At 35.7% G+C, this 22,911-nt stretch overlaps 1 protein-coding gene across 3 annotated transcripts in view; it reads right to left on the reverse strand.

The window, feature by feature from the left end:
• Positions 1 to 22,636, reverse strand: part of LOC111507520 (uncharacterized) — a 47,930-nt gene extending 25,294 nt beyond the window's left edge. For all 3 annotated transcript variants that reach the window (XR_012467987.1, XM_023162838.2, XM_023162837.2), the window contains exons 1-12: positions 22,478 to 22,636; positions 22,346 to 22,413; positions 20,456 to 20,555; positions 20,335 to 20,401; positions 16,032 to 16,224; positions 12,219 to 12,300; positions 8,512 to 8,661; positions 8,284 to 8,408; positions 8,126 to 8,227; positions 5,054 to 5,174; positions 4,862 to 4,991; positions 3,763 to 3,994 (exon numbers count right to left, since the gene is read on the reverse strand). Coding sequence is in view for 2 of the 3 variants with exons in the window: in XM_023162838.2 (XP_023018606.2) it covers positions 3,763 to 3,994; positions 4,862 to 4,991; positions 5,054 to 5,174; positions 8,126 to 8,227; positions 8,284 to 8,408; positions 8,512 to 8,661; positions 12,219 to 12,300; positions 16,032 to 16,224; positions 20,335 to 20,401; positions 20,456 to 20,555; positions 22,346 to 22,413; positions 22,478 to 22,507 (1,400 nt within the window). In the remaining variant the exon portion in view is untranslated. The remainder of the gene's footprint in view (positions 1 to 3,762; positions 3,995 to 4,861; positions 4,992 to 5,053; positions 5,175 to 8,125; positions 8,228 to 8,283; positions 8,409 to 8,511; positions 8,662 to 12,218; positions 12,301 to 16,031; positions 16,225 to 20,334; positions 20,402 to 20,455; positions 20,556 to 22,345; positions 22,414 to 22,477) is intronic.
• Positions 22,637 to 22,911: the final 275 nt, after the last annotated feature.

Raw genomic sequence — 22,911 nt, forward strand, 5'->3', positions numbered from 1 at the left:
AGCAATCGGTTGAAATCTTCATCATTAGCAACACAAATCTGATTTAATGATCTGTCATTTAACGAGCTGTTTCGGATTTTATTGACTGCTTTGATGATATATTGCAGTGATTGAGAGAGGCGCTCACTCAAATTTTTCGCAACCAAATGTTTCCTATGAATGACGCAAAGTATAACGGGCACATCTGGAATTTTATTTCTCAAGTATCTACGCCATGAAGCCTTTGTGACGTCCTGTCATAGCTGGAGCGCCATCCGTAGCAGCTGATATTATATTCTTCAGTGGAATTTCTTTCTCATCACAAAATGTTTCCAGTGTATTATATATGGTTTCTCCTTTTGTATACGTCTCTAAATTTCTGGCAAATAGTAATTCTTGATATATTTTCTCATTTTTAATAAACCTCACGTATGACAACAACAATGCTTCAATGGTTGGTAAAGTGGACTCATCTGACTGATTCGAGAGTTTATCAGTTTTCAGATGATTGCACAATGTTTTCAGCCATCTCATCAATTCGTCTTTGCACGGAACTATTGCTCAAAGGAATTTTTCGGATATCTGCCGCTGGTTTATGGAGCACAATGGTTATTACTTCTTTTATTGCCAGTAAAATTAAATCCTCTCCAATAGTGTGAGGTTTACCAGTTTGAGCAATTTGCAAGGAGATATTGTAGGAAGCTTGGAGTCCGTCGTTGTCTTGCTTAGAAGCCGCTGAAAATAGTTTTGTCACAGTTGGCTGAGCTGAGTGTTTCTTTCCCAGTTCTTGAAAATTATTCACATTTTCGTCTTTTTTTATCTGAATGCATTTTATTCAAATGATCTTGTAGCCTTGAGGGTTTCATAGCTTCATTCGAAAATGTGTTTTGACAAAGAAGGCACATAGGCGAAGATGGATTAGTGGGATTTTCTATAAATTCATATTTTATATATTCCGCGCTATACTGCTGTTTCTTCTTTTTTGCTTCCGACATAATTTTGTCTTCAAAAATGCCAAAGTAAAGAATCGAGTATTAAAAACTTGCTAATGACACCACTCACAGTATTCACACCGCACGTACAACACTTTACCTAGCTAGTCGCTAACTAAATGCACTTGTTTTCGTAATATTGTGGAATGACATTACTGGTTCAACCAAGCGTCTTCATTTCGTTCAGGTTGGAGCTCAGCTCCCTTTCCTTTTTAGCTGATTTTTGTCGAAGAAGGACAAATGGGTTCATGACTGAATGGATGTTGGCGGCATGAAGTCCTCAGACATCAGTACCGCCCTTCACGGGGTACCCCTACTGGCTAGGGTGGGATGGATAAAAAATCTGTTCATCCGTTAACGGGGGACATGAGGGCCTCATTTGACAGAGTGTCGGGGCCTTCTATATCGGGAGGGGTCGTCTACAGCATAATCTATAGCTTCCTTAACTAACGGATTTTCGTGAGTTTCCGCGCTTTTAAAAACTCGCCGATTCCTCGACTGAATTGACCATTACTGGGTCGTCATCTTGATCTCTTTCAGGCTGGAGCCTTGCTCCCCTACCCTTTGGACTGGTTCATTACTGGCTGGATGGCGCGCGCGCTTTTATATTAGGCAGCGGGTGGGCATAGTATTTTCGAGAACGGAGACTAAAAACTCGCTTCGCATTGAAGCTTATCGCCATCTATGATACAACTATCGGACAGGAAATAGTTACTGTCATGTCCCCTAGATGGCGTTACACGAGGAAACGCGCGTTAAGCGTAAAGGAACGGTAAACTTTGTGTTAAAAGCAAAAAAAACATTTTTAAATTAGCCATCGCCCCCCTAAACTGCTTCAACGCCCCAATTTTCTCTGTGCCCTTTACTGCCCCCCTTAAGGCCTCCAGCGTCCACAAGCGGGCGTTTTCGTCCACTTTGAGAAAGACTGCTGTTTTGATATATGGTTCGTAGGTTTACATTTTCGTTAATTAATAAAAACTGCAACATTATGAACATTTTTTCTTCGAGTGTTTTCAATCGAAACTACTGATTTATTTTCTATTTATGACCATTCAACATGCCATTTTGAATTCAGAATTTATATTTTTCTGAAGCAATACTGCTTTGAAATCGTTTAATAATTCAGGATCCACGTGTATTGATTTTGAAATTATTCAAAAAATGGGAATGATAACAACAATAATAAGCGATGAATTGGCGTGGCGGTAATGCGCCCGACTCACGATCGATAGGTCGTGGGTTCGATCCCCATCTCGACCAGATATTATTCTCGAGATAATTTGCAGTTGATGATCTCGACAACAAATCATAATAATAATAATAATAACATATTTCCTAACAAACATAGAAGTTGTTTGAAGGTGGTTGACAATGTTTCGTGGTGTATTTCATTAGTTTGGACTTACAATGTCTAATATCATATAAATTGATTTGAAATTCCTGAAAGAATCTATAAAAAAATTAAAAAGATTAGCTAGAAAATAACAATTATATTGAGCAAGAAAACTGAAACTACAATGAAAAAAAAATACAAGCAACAATTAAAAATTGACCCATAAAAAGAAATGAAAATAAAAAATCATTAACAAGAAATGAAAATCAAAAATGAAAAAAAATTAAGAAAAATCGAAGCCAAGTTATTTCACGACGTTTCGATTGTTAGTATCCACAATCAGGCCTTTTATCGCTTGTTTATGGGTTTCCATATGTTTCGTATCTCTACGCTAGCTTGGCTTGTTGTTAGAATAATATAGTTTTTGTGAGTGGATGCGTTGATGAATAGAGTGGCGCGGAATATGGCATATAGTTCCCCTTTAGAAACAGGGAAGTCTCATTTTAATGAAGATGTTAGAACCAATGATCGCTGCTTCCATTCGCTCATCCGTTTTTGAAGCGTCAGTATACAGTTGAATATGGTTTTGGTATTGTTATAATAGAATTTGAAGGTGGTTTTTTGACTGAAGAATTAGTAGGTACAGTGTTTGTCGAAGATGGAAATACCTGTGTGTCATTCAGGTTGGCTTATGGTCTATGGAGGAAAAGTAGTCTGTTGGATAGAAAATATGTCAGGAAAAGTTACGTAGAGATCCCTAGAACCATTTTTATTCAAATCATGTAGGGGTGTCGCTAATCTAGCGCTTGGTTAGGTAGGAAAAGGTAGGAAAAGCGGTTTCGTAGAAAGGATGTTGTCAGAGTGGCTGTACTTTTGCGGCGTAAGTTAGTGTGAGGAGTATTCTTCTGCGTTCCAGCGACGGCTTATTGCCTTCACAATGGATACTTTCTATAGGGGTCGTGAGATAGGCTCCTAGAATAATGCGAAGTGCAGCATTATATAGAGAGTGGTATTATCGTTATAGGTGAAATCAAGTGTGGTTGGAGATTAATCTCCAACCTTTCGACGATGTTTCAAACTATCAAGGTGATATTCGGGACACCCATCAGGCGGAAGGTTTTTTTTGGAAAGAAATCAGCAGTCTCAAGAAATATCAACAATAATAAATACTTCCATTAAAAGGTTACTCAGTACACGAGACACTTACCTAACTTAAAAAATGGCAGAATCAACATCTGCACATATTAAATCAAGGCAGATATTGCTCTTTCATCAAAGAGCCCATGAGTTTCAAAGTTATTTGATTGCAATTTACTAATGGAATATACGATGAGCAACATCCGCACTGCTTGGTAAACAATAATAAAACCAATCTTTTTAGGAGGAAGAATGAGAGGATAACTACTATCACTACTTGCAGTAGAGCGTTAATTCAACAAAAGATTGCGTATACATTACCAATTAACACAAACGTAATTAGATTTTAGGAAGTTTTTGATGTCTTCAAGTTCCAATTCTAGCCAATTTTGAGAACTGACAAGCATCAGGAAGAAACCTTGTATTCGAGGAAGCATGAGTTCCCTGACTTCAGGTAGGTTCTTGTCTTTGGCGTCCATGTACAAAAGGAATGCTGTGTCTTCAGTGAAAACATCGGCGTGGTCAATGAATGCCCAACATTGCTCGACCAGATCTGGAGAAAGTAAAAAAAGAAGGAAAGACTAAAAGAAAGAGAGTGCATGTATTTTTTCATTTGAATGGAAACATTTGATTTCAGTTATTTATTGATATCGTATAGTATTTATTAGCCCAACAAATATTAAGTGTTTATGAACAGGGATTACATTTTGGAAATGAAAATTTGACAAAATAATGTGGAATAATAGTGAACAAGAAGTGAATTAATAGTGAACATGAGAATACAGATAAAAAATGATTTGAAGCATACAGTTGAAAGTGAAATTATCCCAAGCTTTAAATAAACGTCTTCACTTTATAATCCTAAATGTTAAAAGTTCAAATTTGTGCCAACAAAAAAATGTGTTAACTTTGGAAATCCAATCGGAAATGAATTATTGAAAAATTAAACTACTACTGAAATATTCGGATAAGTTCATGGAATAAATGGAAAAAAATAAATGTTATGGAATCTGAAATCGGAATGATCTGTAATATGGATAAACATGAATGTTGAAAATATACAAGAATCTGTATAATAATAATTCTGAATGATATAATAATAATCTGAATAATAATTTTGATTTATCAAGATATTCAAATAATCTAGAATATTCTGATTTTTTATTAATTCCAGATTAAACGTGAAAAGTCGAAATTGGACAATGATATTCGTAAATGAGGACTGAAACGGGTACCAAAATCGAATCTTGTGGAACACCACATATTACACTTATCATTCATAAAATATACCCTCTGAGTTCAAAAAGAATAGTGCAAATTTCATTCAAATAATATATGAAATCTGATACAGACATAGAATATCTATTTGGAAAAGTAAAATTTGTATAAACCTGATTATGAAATAAAAAGCCAGCATTACCTTTGATTTTTAGATATTTCGCAGAATTAAAAATATCCAATACGTTCTCTCTGTTTAATTCCTTATATGAAGGTTCACCGGTGATCATCCATTCGTAAATGAAAGCGAAAGCGCTAGCACTACATTTGTCCTATAACAAAACAATAAATAAACCAAATATACCAATAGCATATTATCCTGATTCAATCTCACTGATGGCAATTCAACTTTTTTGACCGCTATATAGGCATCAAACAATTCCGAATAGCACTGCAGCACAATAAGATGACAGTTAAATTCTTCGTTATCGATATATACTTTGCAGTCAGCATTCCTGAAAATATTGAACGAATCAATTGATGTTCCCGTTGTAAGTTTGTTAATGTTTCACTATCCTAGTAGTTCGGAATAAGGTATTCTTGAACAATGTCTATTACAAAATATCACAATTGAATTCTCTCACTGACTCTAGTGGTCATACGAGAGAGAAAGAGAGAGAGAGAGAAAGAGAGAGAGAGATTGAAGTAAAGAGTAGAAATGGAAATAGTCACTTGTTCGTTTTTGTGAAGTTAATTTACGAAATGGACCGACACAAAACAACTTCTCCCCTGGCTAATACCACGAAGGGCGTTGGATTAAATCTGACAGGTGTCAGTGCAGGATTCTTCAATGAAGTTATTCGTGCATATGCTGTTTGTGAAATAACATTTTTGGAAAGATTAGTTTATAGAAAAGAAAGGTTTTGGCTTTCTACTTCTCCGTCTTAATACAAAAATGGGAGAAACTTGGATCTTTTCTAAAAATATATTCCTTTCAATTCATACAAGATTTCTGTGGCTGGGATTAGAGTAACTATGCGAATGAATGTCATTAAAGTATTGTCATCGTGACATGAGAAGATTTAACTCATCCGTAATGTTATGAATGAATTGGGTAAAATGTTTAGATTGATGTTGAAGAGGCAATGAGACAAGTGTCTTATTCCGAAACATTGATGTTCGCCATTGAGGATGATAGTGTTCCATGTGAGTGAAATTTTACCTCTTCGATATACGATATTGTGTAGCAATCCTGTGAATAATATCTGAGTCAAGTCCATAACAAATGTTTGTTTGGAGTACAAACTGAATAAAAAAACTGTTTTTTGTATAATCAAATGTTAATAAGAAAGTTGTTGCTTAAGAAGTACTATTTCTGTCGTGTAATTCAATGTTTACATAAAAGTAGTTGTTTCGAGAGGGATTTTTCTCAAAAAAGTTACTGTCTGAAAGTAGCTTCTATGCATGATCTACACTTCTCAGTGAAATTTTTTGCTTTCCTCCTCACTTTGGAAGTTTCCCACATTTTGTATGAACATGAAGGAGATCCAAAACATTTCATTCCCAAAAATTAGTTCCTCTTAAAAATATATCCTTTTCAGTATAAATTCTTATGAATACATTTTCTGGTACTGATCAAATGTTCCCATTTAATGAAACTTCTATTGCCGATCCTTTTTTTTTTTCGAAGTATGTTCGTGTCCAATTTTGAATCAGCATTGAGAAAATTTTCAAATAATTAATGTGTGAATAGATGTGAATGTGAAACAGTACCACCTTTTGTACATCTATTGTAGGTTGGTTTGCTGTATCATTTGAGAGGAATATGAAAACCAGCCTCTTCTTGTTAAATTTGACATTCTAATATTCAGAAACGATTTTTTAGTCCTTAAAGAGTTCCATTCAGTTTTTTTGTTAGCTCACTCCACACACCTTTGTATGACTACGAGAATAACTTGATTGGACCACATATTCTGGGTTCAAAAGTAACTCGGTTGGATATAACTTACCTTCATGCAAATGTGCACACGAAAAAAGTTACAGTCCTTAGAATATACAAAATTAAAATAGATTTTTTTCCAGTACTAATAATAATAATAAGTCCAGGGGAGGCCGTGGACTTTTGAGTTCGGAGTGTCTACATGACAGAATGGTACTGGATACAGCCTGTAAAGTCGTCAGGAATTCGGATCCCCTTCTCTGCATGGTCCGTGACCACGAGAGAGCAGGAATTGGAGTATTTCTTCTTAGGGCAGCTGCCCGAGCAGCTGATGAACTCGGTTTAGTTTTCGACACTGAACGAGGTGACCTCAACTCTGTCACCGAGTTGGAACTCGCTCAGCAAAAAGCTCAGATAAAAGACGCAGAGATCACCTTACTTCTGCGAAAACACAAAAATAAGCCAATACATGGGGTCTTCTTCAATAACATTGGAGACCTTGGCTTATCAAAGCGTCTGACGTTCGCTTTTCTCAGGTCGAGTGGGCTGAAATCGGAAACTGAAGGCTTTATTATGGCTTGCCGGGATGGTGTCTTGAACACCTTAGTCTACTGCAGTCGCGTAATGGGTATAGAGGTTCCCGATATAAGGTGTAGGGCCTGCCGCGAGGCGCCCGAGACCCTAATGCACTTGCTATCAGCATGTCTAGCATATGCGGTCTTGGCCTATATGCATCGACATAATGCGGCCCTAAGACTGCTATATTACCATCTACGGCACTCTTACGGTATTGACAAGACACCTGTGTTGCCCTACGCTCCGGGGGATATTGAATCCGTTGTAGGGAACGATAAGTGCGGAATTTATTGGAACTACTCGTTCCCCACCTTCAGGCACAAGCTAATAAGCCTGATGTAGTCCTTCTCGACCACCAGAGCAAAACGATATTTGTCGTGGAGTTTTCAGCTCCTGGCGGGACAAATTTCGTCAGAAAAGAGGAGGAAAAACGGATAACATATCGGTGCTTCGGGGGATAGGCCTGACCAGCGCATACTTCGGTGAAAAAAGAATAATATTTTATTGATCCATCAGAATGATCCTAAAAGAAGCAATTGGACAAGTCAGTACATATCAGATACATATTCTATGAACTGTTCAACATTTTATAATGAAAATATGTGGTTCAATTTATGACCTAACTTTTTGTTACAGTGTGTATAAATGCGACTAAGCTATTGAAAATCTATACATTCAGTTTCTCTGCTGTAGTGTGATATGATTTACCGTATTTATAATTAATAATAACAAAGACTTTTTTCCCCTAATGTACCAAAAAAGCAAACGTTACGTCGCGTCATGCCATATGCAAACCGAAGTTATGTGATGACATAACATGTCTCTGAATTGGTTGAAAAATTATTGTGAAGTTAGAAGTCAAATTATTAGAGGTAACGTGAGTAATCACCACTCCGAAATCTCGCTTATTGTATTACTCCGTTCTCACTTCCTGATTATATTGATACTTACGTATAATTTGTGATTCGTGAATACAATTCTAGATATAAATTTTTCTTCTCGGGTAACAGAACTTTCTGCCATGAAATGTCATCGGCACCGTTATAACCTAACCTATAAATTTATTGTAATGCACTCATCAGTTTCCTAAACTTTCTATTATTTTTCACCTTCCAAGATTCAACTCTGGATCTAATATTTCCGAAGTTTGTTTACTTTCGTACTCCGATGCCTCCTTGTTACCACTACGTATGGGAGTATTTCCTATAAGGGTGCCCAAACTCGAAAAGCCTGCCTGCGAAAAAAATAATTTTAATGTAATGAATAAGAGCTTGGTTTTGAATGAGTTCCATATTTGGTATACTAGTTTTTTTTCACTGAAAAGTATTTTGGGGTACCTGGCTCATGATCGTGTCCATTGCAGAAGTCTTGGAGACGTCTGTCGCTTCATGTGCCATTTTACTATGATTTGTTTCAGGGTGGATGCTAACTTTTGTATTTTCTGGATCAGCTACAAGAACGCTCAATTTATTCGAAGAAAAAACAACCTGAAATGATATATTAAGGCTTGAAAAAAATCATGTATGAAAAAATGTTCATGCAGGAATTCAAAATCATTTTATAAATATTGTCAGGATAATTTTTAGGGAAGTACCTTTTCGAGAAAACCTTTCCATGAAGCCTTTTTCCAAATGATTATTTTGAAGAGAAAATCATGTGTGAAATACCTAAGTAATATTTCTTGTCTCAGATGCTTCATGTGATCTCAAAAAAGAGATATTTCTTTTCATTGGGTGCAAGGATTTCATTCCTATTATCAGAAACTTCGTTTCATTGGTAGGCGAAAGAATAGAGTGATGTTCTTTCATATCATAATCAAATGATGTCTTGCTTTTCCATTTTTTGAGACTGTTTCAATGCAAAGTATTTTTTTTTCTGATTGAAATTTTACACATAGGAAATGAAGGTCTGAAACTGAATCATTTGGAAGCAATAGAAATTAATAAACTTAAAAACTCAAATATTCTAATAAATGACTAACTGGATTTTAATACATCACCATTATTGAAACTTTTTTTCTTAGAAAAACGGAGAAAAAATGATTATCGATGTAGAAGTGAGGTAATATGCTTCAGGTGATCATAATTGAAGAGCTACTTCAGCTAGAGGATTAGGTAATTTGTTGGAGGTAGTCTCAAATCACTGTTGATAAAGCTACCGTGTTAGCGGAACATGCCATGATATATTTTTCAAATAAAGTTTGTGGAGATCAAATTTCGAGGTGTAGTTTATGAAAAAAGCAAAGTATGTAGTCTAAACGAACATGCTACCCTTCACTTGAGAATGAAGACCTGATATCATTTCACTATTATTATAATAGTGAAATGCGTGACATCATCACTTTATCGATAGTGAGGCGGAAACCAGATGTAACCATAGACAAAAATAGCAGGTGACATGTTAAACAGGTCGAAAGTCTTTAGACTGAAAGTGAATGAACAAAGAAAAAAGAGATTATTTACAAAAATTGGAAAACGGATAGTTTTGATGGAGAATTAGTAAATTGAATTTAGGAAAAGCGTGAGACAAAAAATTTTCTTGAATGATTTTTCACACATAAATTCATAATTATAAATCAGAGTTTCGAAAATCATATCCACATTTTACTTCTACTTACTGGTAGAAAAACTTATTTTACAGGCCTAAACTATGTCAATAGATGTAGGTCCGAATAAATTTTATTTACGATAAATACTATGAAAAACGTAATTTATAGTATATTTTATAATCACATGATATTCTTCATTCAGTAAGGTTTGTTGAAGAGTAGTTGAGTATATGTGTAGCAGTGGATATTTTTCCCTAATAAAATATTAAGAGAACACAGGTTGTATTTTTTTAGTATGCTATGCCTTCGAAATATGACAGTTATTATTATAATTGTTTTATGTGGTTATTATTATTGTAATCTCAGTTTTCGTCAATATGGCAAATATAGTATGTATACACAGCTTATTCATTTTGCACAGATTTTAGTGACATTTGTAATTATCATTTTTAAGTGAGAACTGATGAAAATTCGAAACTTAAGGGTCATTGCTATAAAAAATTTGTATCATTCGAAAAGTTCTCAAACCTGTTTGGGAATACTTGCATTGATATTCTACTCTATTTGCTCTCAGGACATAATCGATATTATTACTGAAACGCAAAATATAAATTTATTTTTGTATAACCGATTCCTTCGCCAAAATATAAGATGGCATTTCAGTACAAACCTTAAAATTACATGTGGACACTATAATATAACATATTTTCTATCGTAAGAGATAATTATTTGACTTCGACTGGTTGAAGTTATTTACCTGCACACTATTATTGAATTGAAAATTATCTCTGAAATATATTTTAAAGCCGTAGCATTACATTTACCCCCCGCCAATATTTATGAAATATAGAAAGTATTCGGTTACTTCAAAAGTTTCGTTCGTTTTTATGAGTCAAATTCAAACTGTAATATCTGTAAATACATATTCCCATTGATTGAAATACACGTAAACCAGTACACTATTGCCAACGTAGCAAGAGGCTGCAAACAGAGCTTCAATTGAATTGTTACCAAAAAAATCGGCTCAGCAGTACGACATCGCATATTTTAATTTTCTCAGCTGGTGTAGACTTCGTCGAAGGAGATTTCAGCGAAACCATCTTCTTAGCCTATCTAGAAGAGAAATCAGAAACTTGCGATGTTGAAGAATCTTTTGATATATTTGAATTATCTGAGTCGACAATTTCATGTGCATTAACATTTAATTCTTGAAGTGAAGAGGGCGATGCTGTAACGCTGGAGCTAGCAGTTTGGATTATTCTTTTAGCAATAGCTTTTTTATAAGAAATAGATTGATCGATGTGATCTTCATCTACTGTTGTAGACTTCCATCCTTCCTACTTCTTAATATCCGTTACATTTGCTTCTGATTGTGCTAGTAAATAAGCAGAAGACCTTCTGAAACAGTGACCTGTATATTCCTTTGGTTCCGGGAGGTTCAGAAACTCAGCAATGGTAGAGGGCATTTTTCCAAACGTGTTTATATCAACTGGGTAGGCACTGCATTTTTAATTTGTGTATTTCAGAAAAAAACGTTGTTGATTGATAACAGAAGGGCGTAATTCAACGTATTTATTAAAATAGTCAATGATTTTTCCAACAATATTTTTTCCAACAATGGAATTTGAACAGTCAATGATTCATCCGTTAATTTAATGTCTTCTGTTGATAAATGGCACAGCTCTTCACGCCGGCAGGCTCCATATACTCCGAAAATAGTAGCAATTTTTATCATCAAATATTTTTCATTTGGCACCTCATTTATAAACCTCTGGACTTGTTCAAACGTAAGAGTTTTTGATTTTTTAGCATAAAACTTTCATTTTTCGCTTTAAGAATGCTATTACCTTGAAATATTTGCTTGTATTAGCGCCATTTTTAACGAGCGCACTCCACTTTATCATTGAAAACTGGTTCCAACAACTTGACGAGTTCCATATTTTTGATTTCTCTTCTAGATAGACTAAGAAGACGGTTTTGCTGAAATTTCCTTCGGCGTTTTTAAGTCTTCATCAGCTGAGAAAGTTAGAATATCCGATGTCGTACTGCTGAACCGATTTTTTGGTGACATCAAGAGATGTCAAAATATGTTTTTATAGAAATATTGAATTCATTTATTTTATTATGAAAACAGGATAGTTGAACAAAAGTTGAAAGTAAGTTTTATTTTGTTCGTGAAATTCCTAAACTCACTACGCTCGTTTCGCAAACTTTTACACTCACAAAATAAAACATTACTTTTTACACTCTTACCATAAATAGCTATTTTCAGTTGATTCACACCAAATATACTTGATAGATGATAAATATGTATCATAGCGATGCATCACATGATTTTACAGTTTTCAAAAATGTTCAGAACTAATTATCCCTTTTCACATTTTTGGTAAATATAATTTGAAAGAATTTATTCGAAATATTGTTTACAGATTATGACATTTTCGGAACTGATTTGATGAATGTTACACAATACAACCAAAAAAGTATAATACTCACCTGAGATGTCTCGACTTTGAGATTTCCACTGGGAGTAAATTTGAAGGGGAAGCTACCACTATTTACTTTGTTGATCCGTGAGCTAGATTAATTTCTGTGTTTCAAAAAATTTTGTGACTTTTCAAACAATTTTGAAGAATGAATTGAAACTTTCTTCATCTCGTGATGAATATTTATAATGAATGTTTTTTTCTATGCTGTTGAAATTTCTATTGAGCAAACAACTAGAATTTTGTGAACGCTTGAGGAAGCTATTTTATAACGAAACATGTGATGTTGGGGGCTAGTGGGGCTAGTGGACACACCTCTATGCAGGATGTGTGAACAGGAAGATGAAATTGTCAGGCATGTCCTATGCGAGTGTCCGGAGTTATCGTCAATAAGAGAGTGTGTGTTCGGCGAGTCTTGGCCTACACCTGCCGATATGAAGGAGATGTCTCCTAGTGACCTGTCCACCGTCCTGGAAAGGACAGGATGGACGATGACCTAGGAAGACAACTCCTCGGGAGGGTCACATGTGGCATGAGTGCTGAGGGCCTACACTCACCCTCCCTACTCTACAGATACAGAAACAATACTTGTACATTTTCATTAAATCTTGAGGAAATCAATACCATCTATCAGCTGAAGGTGTACGAAGAATATTGGTTTCTACTTTCTTCAGTCATCCCTGACGGGAAATTGCATTATCTGATGCACCCATGGAAAAACATGGAGACTAAAACGATACATGGTATATTGGCTATACACGATGGTGGTTAAACCTATGATAACATACGCATCTCTGGTCTGGTGGCCAAAGGTGAAGCAGGCGACCGCCATCAACAAACTAGGCAAGGTGCAAAGACTTGCATGTTTGGGAATGACGGGAGCAATGAGAACTACCCCAACAGCTGCATTAGAGACACTCCTGAATCTACCTCCTTTACACTTTGTGATAATGGGGGAGGCCAGGATGGGCCAATTCAGACTGGAAAACTCACCGAATTACAGAAGATCGGACCGAACAGAAATTTCGGAACAAGTGGAGGAGCACATATTGAATATGTGCACGGACCACATGACACCGAAGTACACCTTTAACACAAACTTCACGGCCAAAATCATAAGCCGTGAAGAGTGGAAGACCATTAGTCATCCCGAAAACATGTTTGGAAAAAACACCTGGTATACAGATGGATCGAAGACCAAACATGGAACGGGAGCTGGAATATACCGAGCGGATAGAAATCTAAACTACAGCTATTCGCTAGGACTATACACATCCGTATTTGAGGCGGAAGTGTATGCTATCTTGCAGTGTGCAAGGCTTAATGAATTGAGACCTCAAAGAAATGAGCGAATCAATATTTTTACAGACAGCAAGAGCGCACTAGGGGCTCTGACAAATCCGAAGGTGACATAAAAACTGATCTGGGAATGCCATGAAGAACTGAATGAACTTACAAATTAACTTTGTACTGGGTGCCAGGGCATTCAGGAATCACAGGTAATGATAAAGCTGATGAATGCGCTAGACGCGGATCATCAACTTCATATATAGGTCCTTAACCAGCTCTGGGGGTATCAAAATCACTGGTACGAAACCAGATTAGGACATGGACCAATAAGAAGCACACAGAGTACTGGACAAAAGTACCTGGCAACAAACACAGTAGAACCTTCATTGGGGAACCGTCCGAGAAAAGAACCGAAGAACTACTTCAATATAGTAGGGATCGGCTCAGAATAATTACAGGGTTACTAACCGGTCATTGCCCGCTCAGAGAATAAAATGGGGCTGTACAATGGAGACTTCAGCTGCAGATTATGTAACGAAAGGATAGAAACAGCTCTACACATCTTATACGAATGTGAGGCACTGAATCACAGGCGGCAGGCAATATATGGACGTATGAAATTACGTCCAGAAGAATATGACAAACATCCAACACGGAACCTATACAAACTAGTACAGGGAACGAGACTGATGGAATGGGTGTCATGAGAAGATGGAAGAACAAACGCAATAAGCCCAAGAGGCTGCAGTGTTTCCTGGAGACTTGGATTAAATGAACAAGTCAGACAGCTCCCAAGGTAATAAAAAAAAACTGATATTGGCTACTGAAGTTGGTGGAAAAAGTAGATGTTCAAACAAAAAATGGAGATGAAAGAATTCAATGTACAAAACTTCGCAGAAATTGGTTCATATTGGATAACAAAAACATAGAATAATCGAAAAAGGGGCTGTCTCATTTTTCATATTTGAAATGCAGGTGGTGGAACCCACAATCGAAATCCGGCAATAACAATCTTCACGATATTTCTAAAATAATAATTTATAATCGCGATTTGAAAAAGATTATTCTTGTCCCCCTGAATAGAGGCGTGTTGGCTGTCCTTGTTCATCTTTCACTGCCTGAACCACTGTGCATGCTGTTTTCGGCGAGTACATTGGCTTGGGATGTGCGGGTTGAGCAAACCGGCCATCGGATGCCTGCTTCCACGTAGCCCCGCTGGATACGGGAATGACAGAATCACGTGTGGTTCTGTTATTCCCTAACTGAATGGCATCCCAACGATGGTTTAATCCTAAGGTGTGTGTATCCGTGCCGAGAGGATGAATGACACTGAGCCTACCAGCTGTCTCTACGGAACCTTCGAGATACCGGGCGTCCTCTCGTCGTAGCATCGTCTTGTCACGGTAATGCGGGGCTCTGCCGTGATTGACTTTCATTCCCTAGCTACTCGTAGGAATTTTATGGACAGAGTAAACTTAAAAAATCTTTCTTACGCTTCACGCTGAGTCTATAGAGGAGATGGATTCCGAGTTTACGACTCCAACTGAACTTGTAAATTTAGATCAGGAGCGAGTCTACAGAGGAGATGGATGTCGAGTTTACGACTCCAACTGACCTCCCAACTCCTGATCCAACAACTGAATCTTAAACAAAAGGTTTGGTGGTGCAGTCAGGAAACGATTGAGTCGTCTCCTCAAGAGCGGGGTACCTTATTGGTACCTTGCACCAAATTCTTGAGTGGTGTACGCAGAATCTGTCTCAGGTGGGAGAACAAACGTCCTATGAGCAGGTTAGCAAACGTTTGCGCTCAAGTGATGATTCACCAAAACCAGAGGCGAAAAAGCCCTGCACGGCTGAATGTAAGGCATCGTCAGGTGTAGTTGACGTGCAAAAACCCTCATATGGGAAGGTTGTGGGTATATCAAGGTGAGGATCTTGCAACTTGATCTATCCGACTACCTCATCAATAGAGAATATACTTTGTGCTTGCGCCGCTGGGGACCGAATCAGGTCTTTAGAGTTCGGCAGAGACGTACTCTTACCATCTGACCTGAAAGACCACTCACCATACATACTAATGGGCTTCGTTAAAAAGCTGGGTTTATTTGGCCAAGTGTGAATAGGTGTGAGCCATAATAAACCCTTGCGGGTTGCGGTGGAGGGTCGAATAGACCCACTCACTTTGGACGTAACCTAACTTAACCCCCTGAATAGATAAATTTTGTTTCATTTAATAATCTTTGTGAGTCACATCATTTTCCTGATAGTTACAGTGGGATCAACTAAAAAAATGGTGTGTATAATATTATGTGTGATGGAATTGGCCGATACTTGATGAAAATCAATAACTTTTTGAAGTAACACTATGTTGTGAGATTTTCACTATTCAGTTTACAAAACCGCAATACCTGTTTCGTTATATAATAGCTTCCCCAAGCGGTTTCATACTCCATTCTGCTACAATGCTTGATGTTGTATATTCTTCTGATGAGATGAAGATAGTCTGCACCATTGGTTGGGTTTTACAACTTACTTGTATTTTGACATTCTATCCTCGGATACAACGTCAATGATTTTCGCGTGGGTTTTCTTCTTTGAGGGAAAAAGAAAATCCTTGCGACTTATTGGTTCTGTAGAAATGTATTCGGGGTTGCGGTCCTTCGAATATAGCAGGACGAGATTATCTGAAGAAATTGGAGATGGTTTGGGGTGGGTGTTACCATAACCTGTAAACAAATATCGAGATTCCTGGAATACTTTCCACCAAAGTTAATATCCTTTAAAAAACTCACGAAGAAAATATTTTTGAAAATCAATCAGGATTATGCAGTAGAGCCTCAGGAATGTAAATCAATTAGTCAACTTCTTACGATCCTGAGAGATTTTAGTGTACATTTTTTGAATGGAATAGATTTTATAGGCATTATTGACTAAATGAATACGTACAGTGTGAAAACTTACTATTCTGCCTCTATATAAAATCTAAAAATATGCAAAAACAGGTCGAACCTATTTTTAAGGGGCACATTCTGTAGGCTAGTTTCCCACCGAACTCTAGCAGGGCGGATTCAACCCCTATGATCTCAAACGTAATTGGAGTTGAGTGATCCCTCATTTTGAAGATCGTTAAGCTACCTTTTCAAAAATACTACATATTTGACTTTCGCAGTATGCGAGGAATTTGGTGAATAATGTAAACAAGTTTAGGTATCAAAAACAATTTGTAACATCATTCCAATGATCCTATTACATAACGATAAGTATTCAAAATATGTTTACTTTCTATGTACAACAAAATAATATAGAAGAAAATTATTATTAGATATAATGTATTTCACCTAATCTAGTTGTTATGGAATTTGGCCGCGGTGGTAGTGCGTCCGACTCACGATCGGAAGGTCGTGTGTTCGATTCCCGCCTCAACCAGATATTTTTCTCGAGAGAATTCATCTGGTTGAAGCTGGAATGATTCTGCAACCGTGTTAGGAATCACACGTTAAAAGGTAAGATATCGTTAGTCCTTAGCTCGCACAAGTTCCTCAACTTCTGAGAGTTGTCGTTCGTATGGGGGCGGCAGCTGATTTTGTAACATTCACAAATTGAATAACCCACATACCGTAGAAAAAATCCCGAGACTATTTCTGGTTGTCAAATCAAGTTATTGTAAAATTGGTTTTATCAGTTAGAGGTTATGCGCTTATTAAATTAGTTTTAGTAAAACCGGGTATATTGCTCGAAAAAGAAATGATCATCATTTTTCGGACGAAGCAGCGTACATGGAGGTTCAGGTATCTTTATTGCAGAACCCATCACACCATTTCGCATTGTGGCAGGTCAAGTATGAATGACTCACAAAACAGAAAATAAATAATCAAGGTTAAATAATTTCACCTATATGGAGCGAAACTTCTTCAATAGCTTTATGACGTCGCATTCGACAAAATAATTGAATTTTGTAACACAATGACAGATTTTATAAATAAAAACCAAAATATCTGGAACATATTTGCTTTCCTGATGAGTGTACTTTTTTTCACAATGGGTTTGTCAACAATCGAAAGGGATGAAAATCTGCGACGTTTAAGAAAAAGTCATACAAAGTATCCACAGAAAGTGAATTGGAAATACTACTATTGGATATTTATTCATTGAGAACAGATGAGCTCTACTATTATCTGGTTGATGAAAGAATATACCCCTTAATAACAATGATAACAGCTCCACCATATTTTTTTTCTCTAGTGAGACAGTGGCTAAATGATAGATTTCGTAAAAGATGGGTTGGTCGAAGAAGTGCAAAAATGGCCACCACGATCACCCGACTTATCGCCTCTAGATTATTTTATATGGGAAATTAAAAATTGACTGTTTGTGAAACACATCCTGGAGATTTGAAAGATTTGAAGAGAATAATAACAGCTGCCTGTAGACGACTACATTCAAAAGTTTTTGGGATTGTTGAAAGAAGACTTCAAAACTGTTAAGTTAGAAATGAATATCATTCAGAACATTCAACAGGATACATTATTGGGAAAGAAAGTTTTTGGCTTTCTACTACTCCATCTTTATACAAAAAATGTGGAAATCTTCCAAAGAAAGGAAGGAAGTAATCAATTTTAAAATAAGTAACTCTATACATGGATATGTAGGTCATGCAAAAAGTAACTTTCAGACACAAATTGGAAGAAAAAGCCCCCCGAAACAGCTACTTTCCTATAAAGATTGAATTACACGAAAAAAAATTCTTTCGAAACAAATACTTTTATGTGAACACTGAATTATACAGAAGACACTTTTCTCTACTCAGTTTGTATTCCATTCATTTGGAATAAAATCAGATATCAATCAAAGGAATTTTATATTAAATGAATGGAAATAAATTGCAATTTGGAGTTTTTAGTGATCATCTCATAAAGTCGCATTTTCTTCCTCTTCGACTCAATGGTGTGACCTATAGACAATTTCTAGGAGACACATTGCCAGAATTGTTAGAGGATATACCTTTGCTAGTGAGACGAAATATATGGTTCATGTACGACCGGGCATCTACTCATTTAAGTGTAAATGCTCGTGAATATCTTACTGATACTTTTGCTCACCAGTGTTTATGCGATACCAGTCCTCCGAATGAAAGGCAAATTAAACAGCAGTTTGAATACGTCTTCCATCTACTATGCAAACAGATTCTAATTTCATTTTTTTTATGGAGACGAATATCAAAACACATTTTTGAAACGAAAGTAATTTTTTGTGGAGGACAATCAGTTTTTTATCGACCTTCTTTGGGTATTTTACTCCGATAAGTTACTGCGTAAAATTAAAGTATTTTTCACAAAAAAAAAGTGCTACCTATCAGTAAATTGTCGTATTTAACAGTTTTGCCAATCAAGGAAATTGCTTCTTCAGTAGAAATGGACAAAAAATTCAAATATATTTGCAGTTATTCCTTTCCTAGTTATTTATTTCTCAACTTCTTCGAAAGATGTCAAAGGAGTCAATGTTGTTGATTGACTACTGAAACATTCGATGTAATACAAAGTAATGTGAAATAGTATGTTACTATTTCGCCATTATCCAAATTTTTCTTTTATTTATAAGGAGTTGTTGGAAATACAATTATGTCCAGATATAAGAATATAAATGCTGATTCTTTTAGTTCACGTCTCTTAGAGTGAGGTGCATTCTCGTCTTGTTCCATTCAACTTGATGTTTACCGTTTGATTTTGAAATGTGTTCTGACAATTTAGATTTAGATAGTCAATTGTCTTTTTTTATGTAATCTCGATGTTCATTCTCACGCACTTTCAATGGTCTCGAAGTTTCACCAATATAACTTTTACCACAAGAACAAGTTATCTCATAAATGCAATTTTGTGTTTTTTCTGTAGTGTTGTTGGGTTTTGTATCTGTGAGTATAGATATCAGTGTATTTTTTGTTTTGAAAGAAGTTCTAACAATATACCTATCTCCAATTCTTTTCAGATAGTCCTGGAATGTAAGGTATAATGTTAATTGTGAAAGGTCTCGGTGAATGTTGAGTCGGTTGTTGTTGAATTGAATGTTATTGATTTTGTGAAGCTGTTTGTAGGGTCGCTTGGTTTTTAATCGACTCTTTATTTTCTATTGCTTTTATCGTTGAATTTATATACAAATCTGGATGAGCGTTATCTTTCAGAACAAATTTTATTATTGACATTTCTTTATTGAAATTTTCAGTTGAACCCAAAAAAGGTGGATAAAAAACATTTTTGACTGACTTCGATTCGATTAAGTTCAGCTATTTCGAATGGAATCAAATAGCGAAAACAGTAGCGTACAAAGATTTTCAACCTAAATATCAATAAAGTAACCCTCAGCGACAGCAACACACGCAATTTAATCAAAATCGGTGAAAATAATTGTGAGTTTCCGTTACGAAGGAAGTTGGGACACACGTTAATATGATTTCACCTCCTGAAATCAATGACATCGTTAAAGATACACCATGTATTGTCGTATTGCATTTTAAGAAATACAATACATTTTTTTAAGTGTTATATAAGCCTTTTCCCAAAGATACTTTTTGGTATTGATGATTCATATGCACAATAATTTATACATTGTGTGAAAGCTATTTTATGTTTTTTTGGCCGTGGTAAATGCATTCATAAAATGGGAGCAACAACTTGGTCTCTGCGACCGTTCCCACATCGCCTTTGATCATGTCTACCACAGTAGTTGACGAAATGTCATGCCTGAAAACCTGCATACCACGGCAAAAAACGGAAAATAGCTTTCACACAGTTATCTTTTTTGGCCGTGAAAGTTTACATTCTTTGAATTTATACATTACTAACCTTTTGGTAATTTGGTAATATTAGGAACTAGTGATCTGGTCTGTGTTCTTTCCAATGGATGTCGATGCTGCAAAATTTGATTAATTATTATTATTTCATTTACACGTCTGACTGTTCTCACCCTAGATGTTTGTAAACTATCTCCCGACCCTTTTTCGAATTCTCTTGTGTTGGGGCTCTGTATGGCACTTCCTCTAAAAGCTACAGGAGGATATTCAAGTCTGAAAATACAAGCATGATCTGAATCGCTTCTCAATGTTTCGAAAAGTGAGATACACCTTTTTTCGGAAATTTCATCTTTGAGACTAAATTTATAGATTTAAATGCAATGAAATAACTGTAGTGAGCTTCAACAGAATATTCAACCAAGTTACATGCGGTAGAAAATGTTGAGAGATACTGATGTATACATCATCTTTCAACATTCAGGAAATATCGTTTTAAATCTAAATCAACAATTCAATGAAAATTGTTGAACTTTACGCTACTCTACGAAGACAACAAAATATAAATGTTTTTGTCATTTTGTCAATGATTTTTGAATAGTTTCAAAGGAGAACCCATCGCTTCCCATAAAACTTTGCATACTGCTTGTCGTTATGGTAAAAGTTGCAAAAAAACAATTTAAACCATCTACGTTTTATAGAATCTGCAAGGGCATTGAAGACATAAAAATAACACATCTCCCAAGGCTGTAGCATGATTAGGAGGCGAACAATTGCAATTTGAGTGAACAAGAAATTGAAACTCCATACATTTCCCATTCTATGTAAAATATACATGGTAAAATATACTCTTCCCCGGGAAGTTACCTAACTTGCTTGATTCTACTCAGAGTAGTCAGTATATGTCAATAGTATTCGGCCCATCACTTCCCATCGAAGTTCAACTTAACTCACCTCAATTTACACTTTTCAAGAACATTTCCATTAGGAGAATAGTGGCCTTATGAAATGAACTTTGTGAGAGGATTTTTCAATTTGATATAATCTACAGCGATATGTACCAAACGTTCTTTCCAGAGCGCTTCAGGAATTTTTCTGCAGTGCTTGTGTAGACTTGTGTCATAAAGAGAAAGTATATAAGCTGACTTGTGGCCCTTGTCTATAACTGTATATTGGCCAAACAGGGAGAATATTTTCCCAAAGAATTAAAGAATATAGAAGTAGTTTTGTAAATTGAAAGACCAATTCCACATTCGCAAACCACCTTTTATCAGAAATACATGAGTTCAATCATGAATACTACGTGTTACAATTAGAAGAGAATCTTCTAGAATGATCAATTAGAATTAACTAACTCCCCTTTACTAAATATTTTTTTCAAATATGGACACTCGGACATAAGCTCAGATAATTTAATTTATTACAAACTTAGGTAAAACTCAGGTACCTAAAATTTAGATGCCTCAAATTGTAAAATCAGGTAAATTAGGCATTGAATATGTAGAATATAGTTAGTAAAGACACGCCCGTGAAAGGAATTGTATGGCGAAACACGTGTTGTGTTTTTGTAAAATTGTTTAGTGAAAGTCTCACAATAAAGTGTTTTTTGAATACATAAGGAAACATGACGATCATGAATCAACACACGATGATAAACCAACATAATGATTAATTAGTACTTAGAAATCATTTAAATTTGCTGAATTTCTCATGAAACATGAGAGATTAAAACGATTATGCAAGTATCAAAGAGTTCTGACAGAAGTTGCTCAATGTCGCCAAATCAAGCCTCAATTTCATTACCATTCAATAAACTACAAAAATTTAAAAATCAGCCGATTTTCAACTCTACTATTTTTTATTAACGTTAACAGCCACTATATATGCTGCTTTTAGTCGTCTGAATATTTTTCCACCTTCTAAGATTTTATTAGTATCGCGTAGACACTTTCTAACACTCAAAATGTAATTTCTATAAAAAAATCACAAAATTGACAATGCATTCAACTTATGGCATTGAACATTTCATCAAAATATCACAATTGAATTTTCACTTATACACTTACCTCAAATTTAACGAATCAAGATTTCCCAAACAAAATTTGTCACTGTCTTCTGTATCCTTAATATTGCTCTAAATGTCAAAATTAAACGGTTTGTTTCGTGTTGGAAAAGAATTCACAAATGGCTATTCTCACCTCATGCGCCTTGGGAAAACTTCTTACCATTATATGTTGACGATTCACTGTGAATTTTTATTACTTCTAGCCTGTAAACACAATATTTTGCTGTGGATCTTCCAAAAATGTAATCTCGAAACAACAGAATTAAGTTGTCATAAACATGTCAAATATTCGCGAGAAAAGTCAAATATATACCGTCGTTACAGAGTGAATCAGCTGAAATGCAACGATGGTGTGATAATTCAAAACCAATTTCATAGGTTGAAGAAAGAAGATTTTAATTGAAAGAGGTTTATTTTTCAGGAGAGAATATTTGGAAAACAAACTTTTTTGGCTTTCTACTTCTTCTTCTATAAACACGAATATTGTGGGATACTTTCAAAGAAAGAAAGAACGCAAATTAGTTAGAAATTAACTCTTCAAAGAGTTGTGTGAATCATGCATAGAGG

This window comes from Leptinotarsa decemlineata, unplaced genomic scaffold (genome assembly GCF_025532065.1).
Source record: "Leptinotarsa decemlineata unplaced genomic scaffold, Ldec_3_MD MMD2_tig00026363_RagTag_RagTag, whole genome shotgun sequence".
In the NCBI taxonomy this organism is placed as follows: domain Eukaryota; kingdom Metazoa; phylum Arthropoda; class Insecta; order Coleoptera; family Chrysomelidae; genus Leptinotarsa; species Leptinotarsa decemlineata.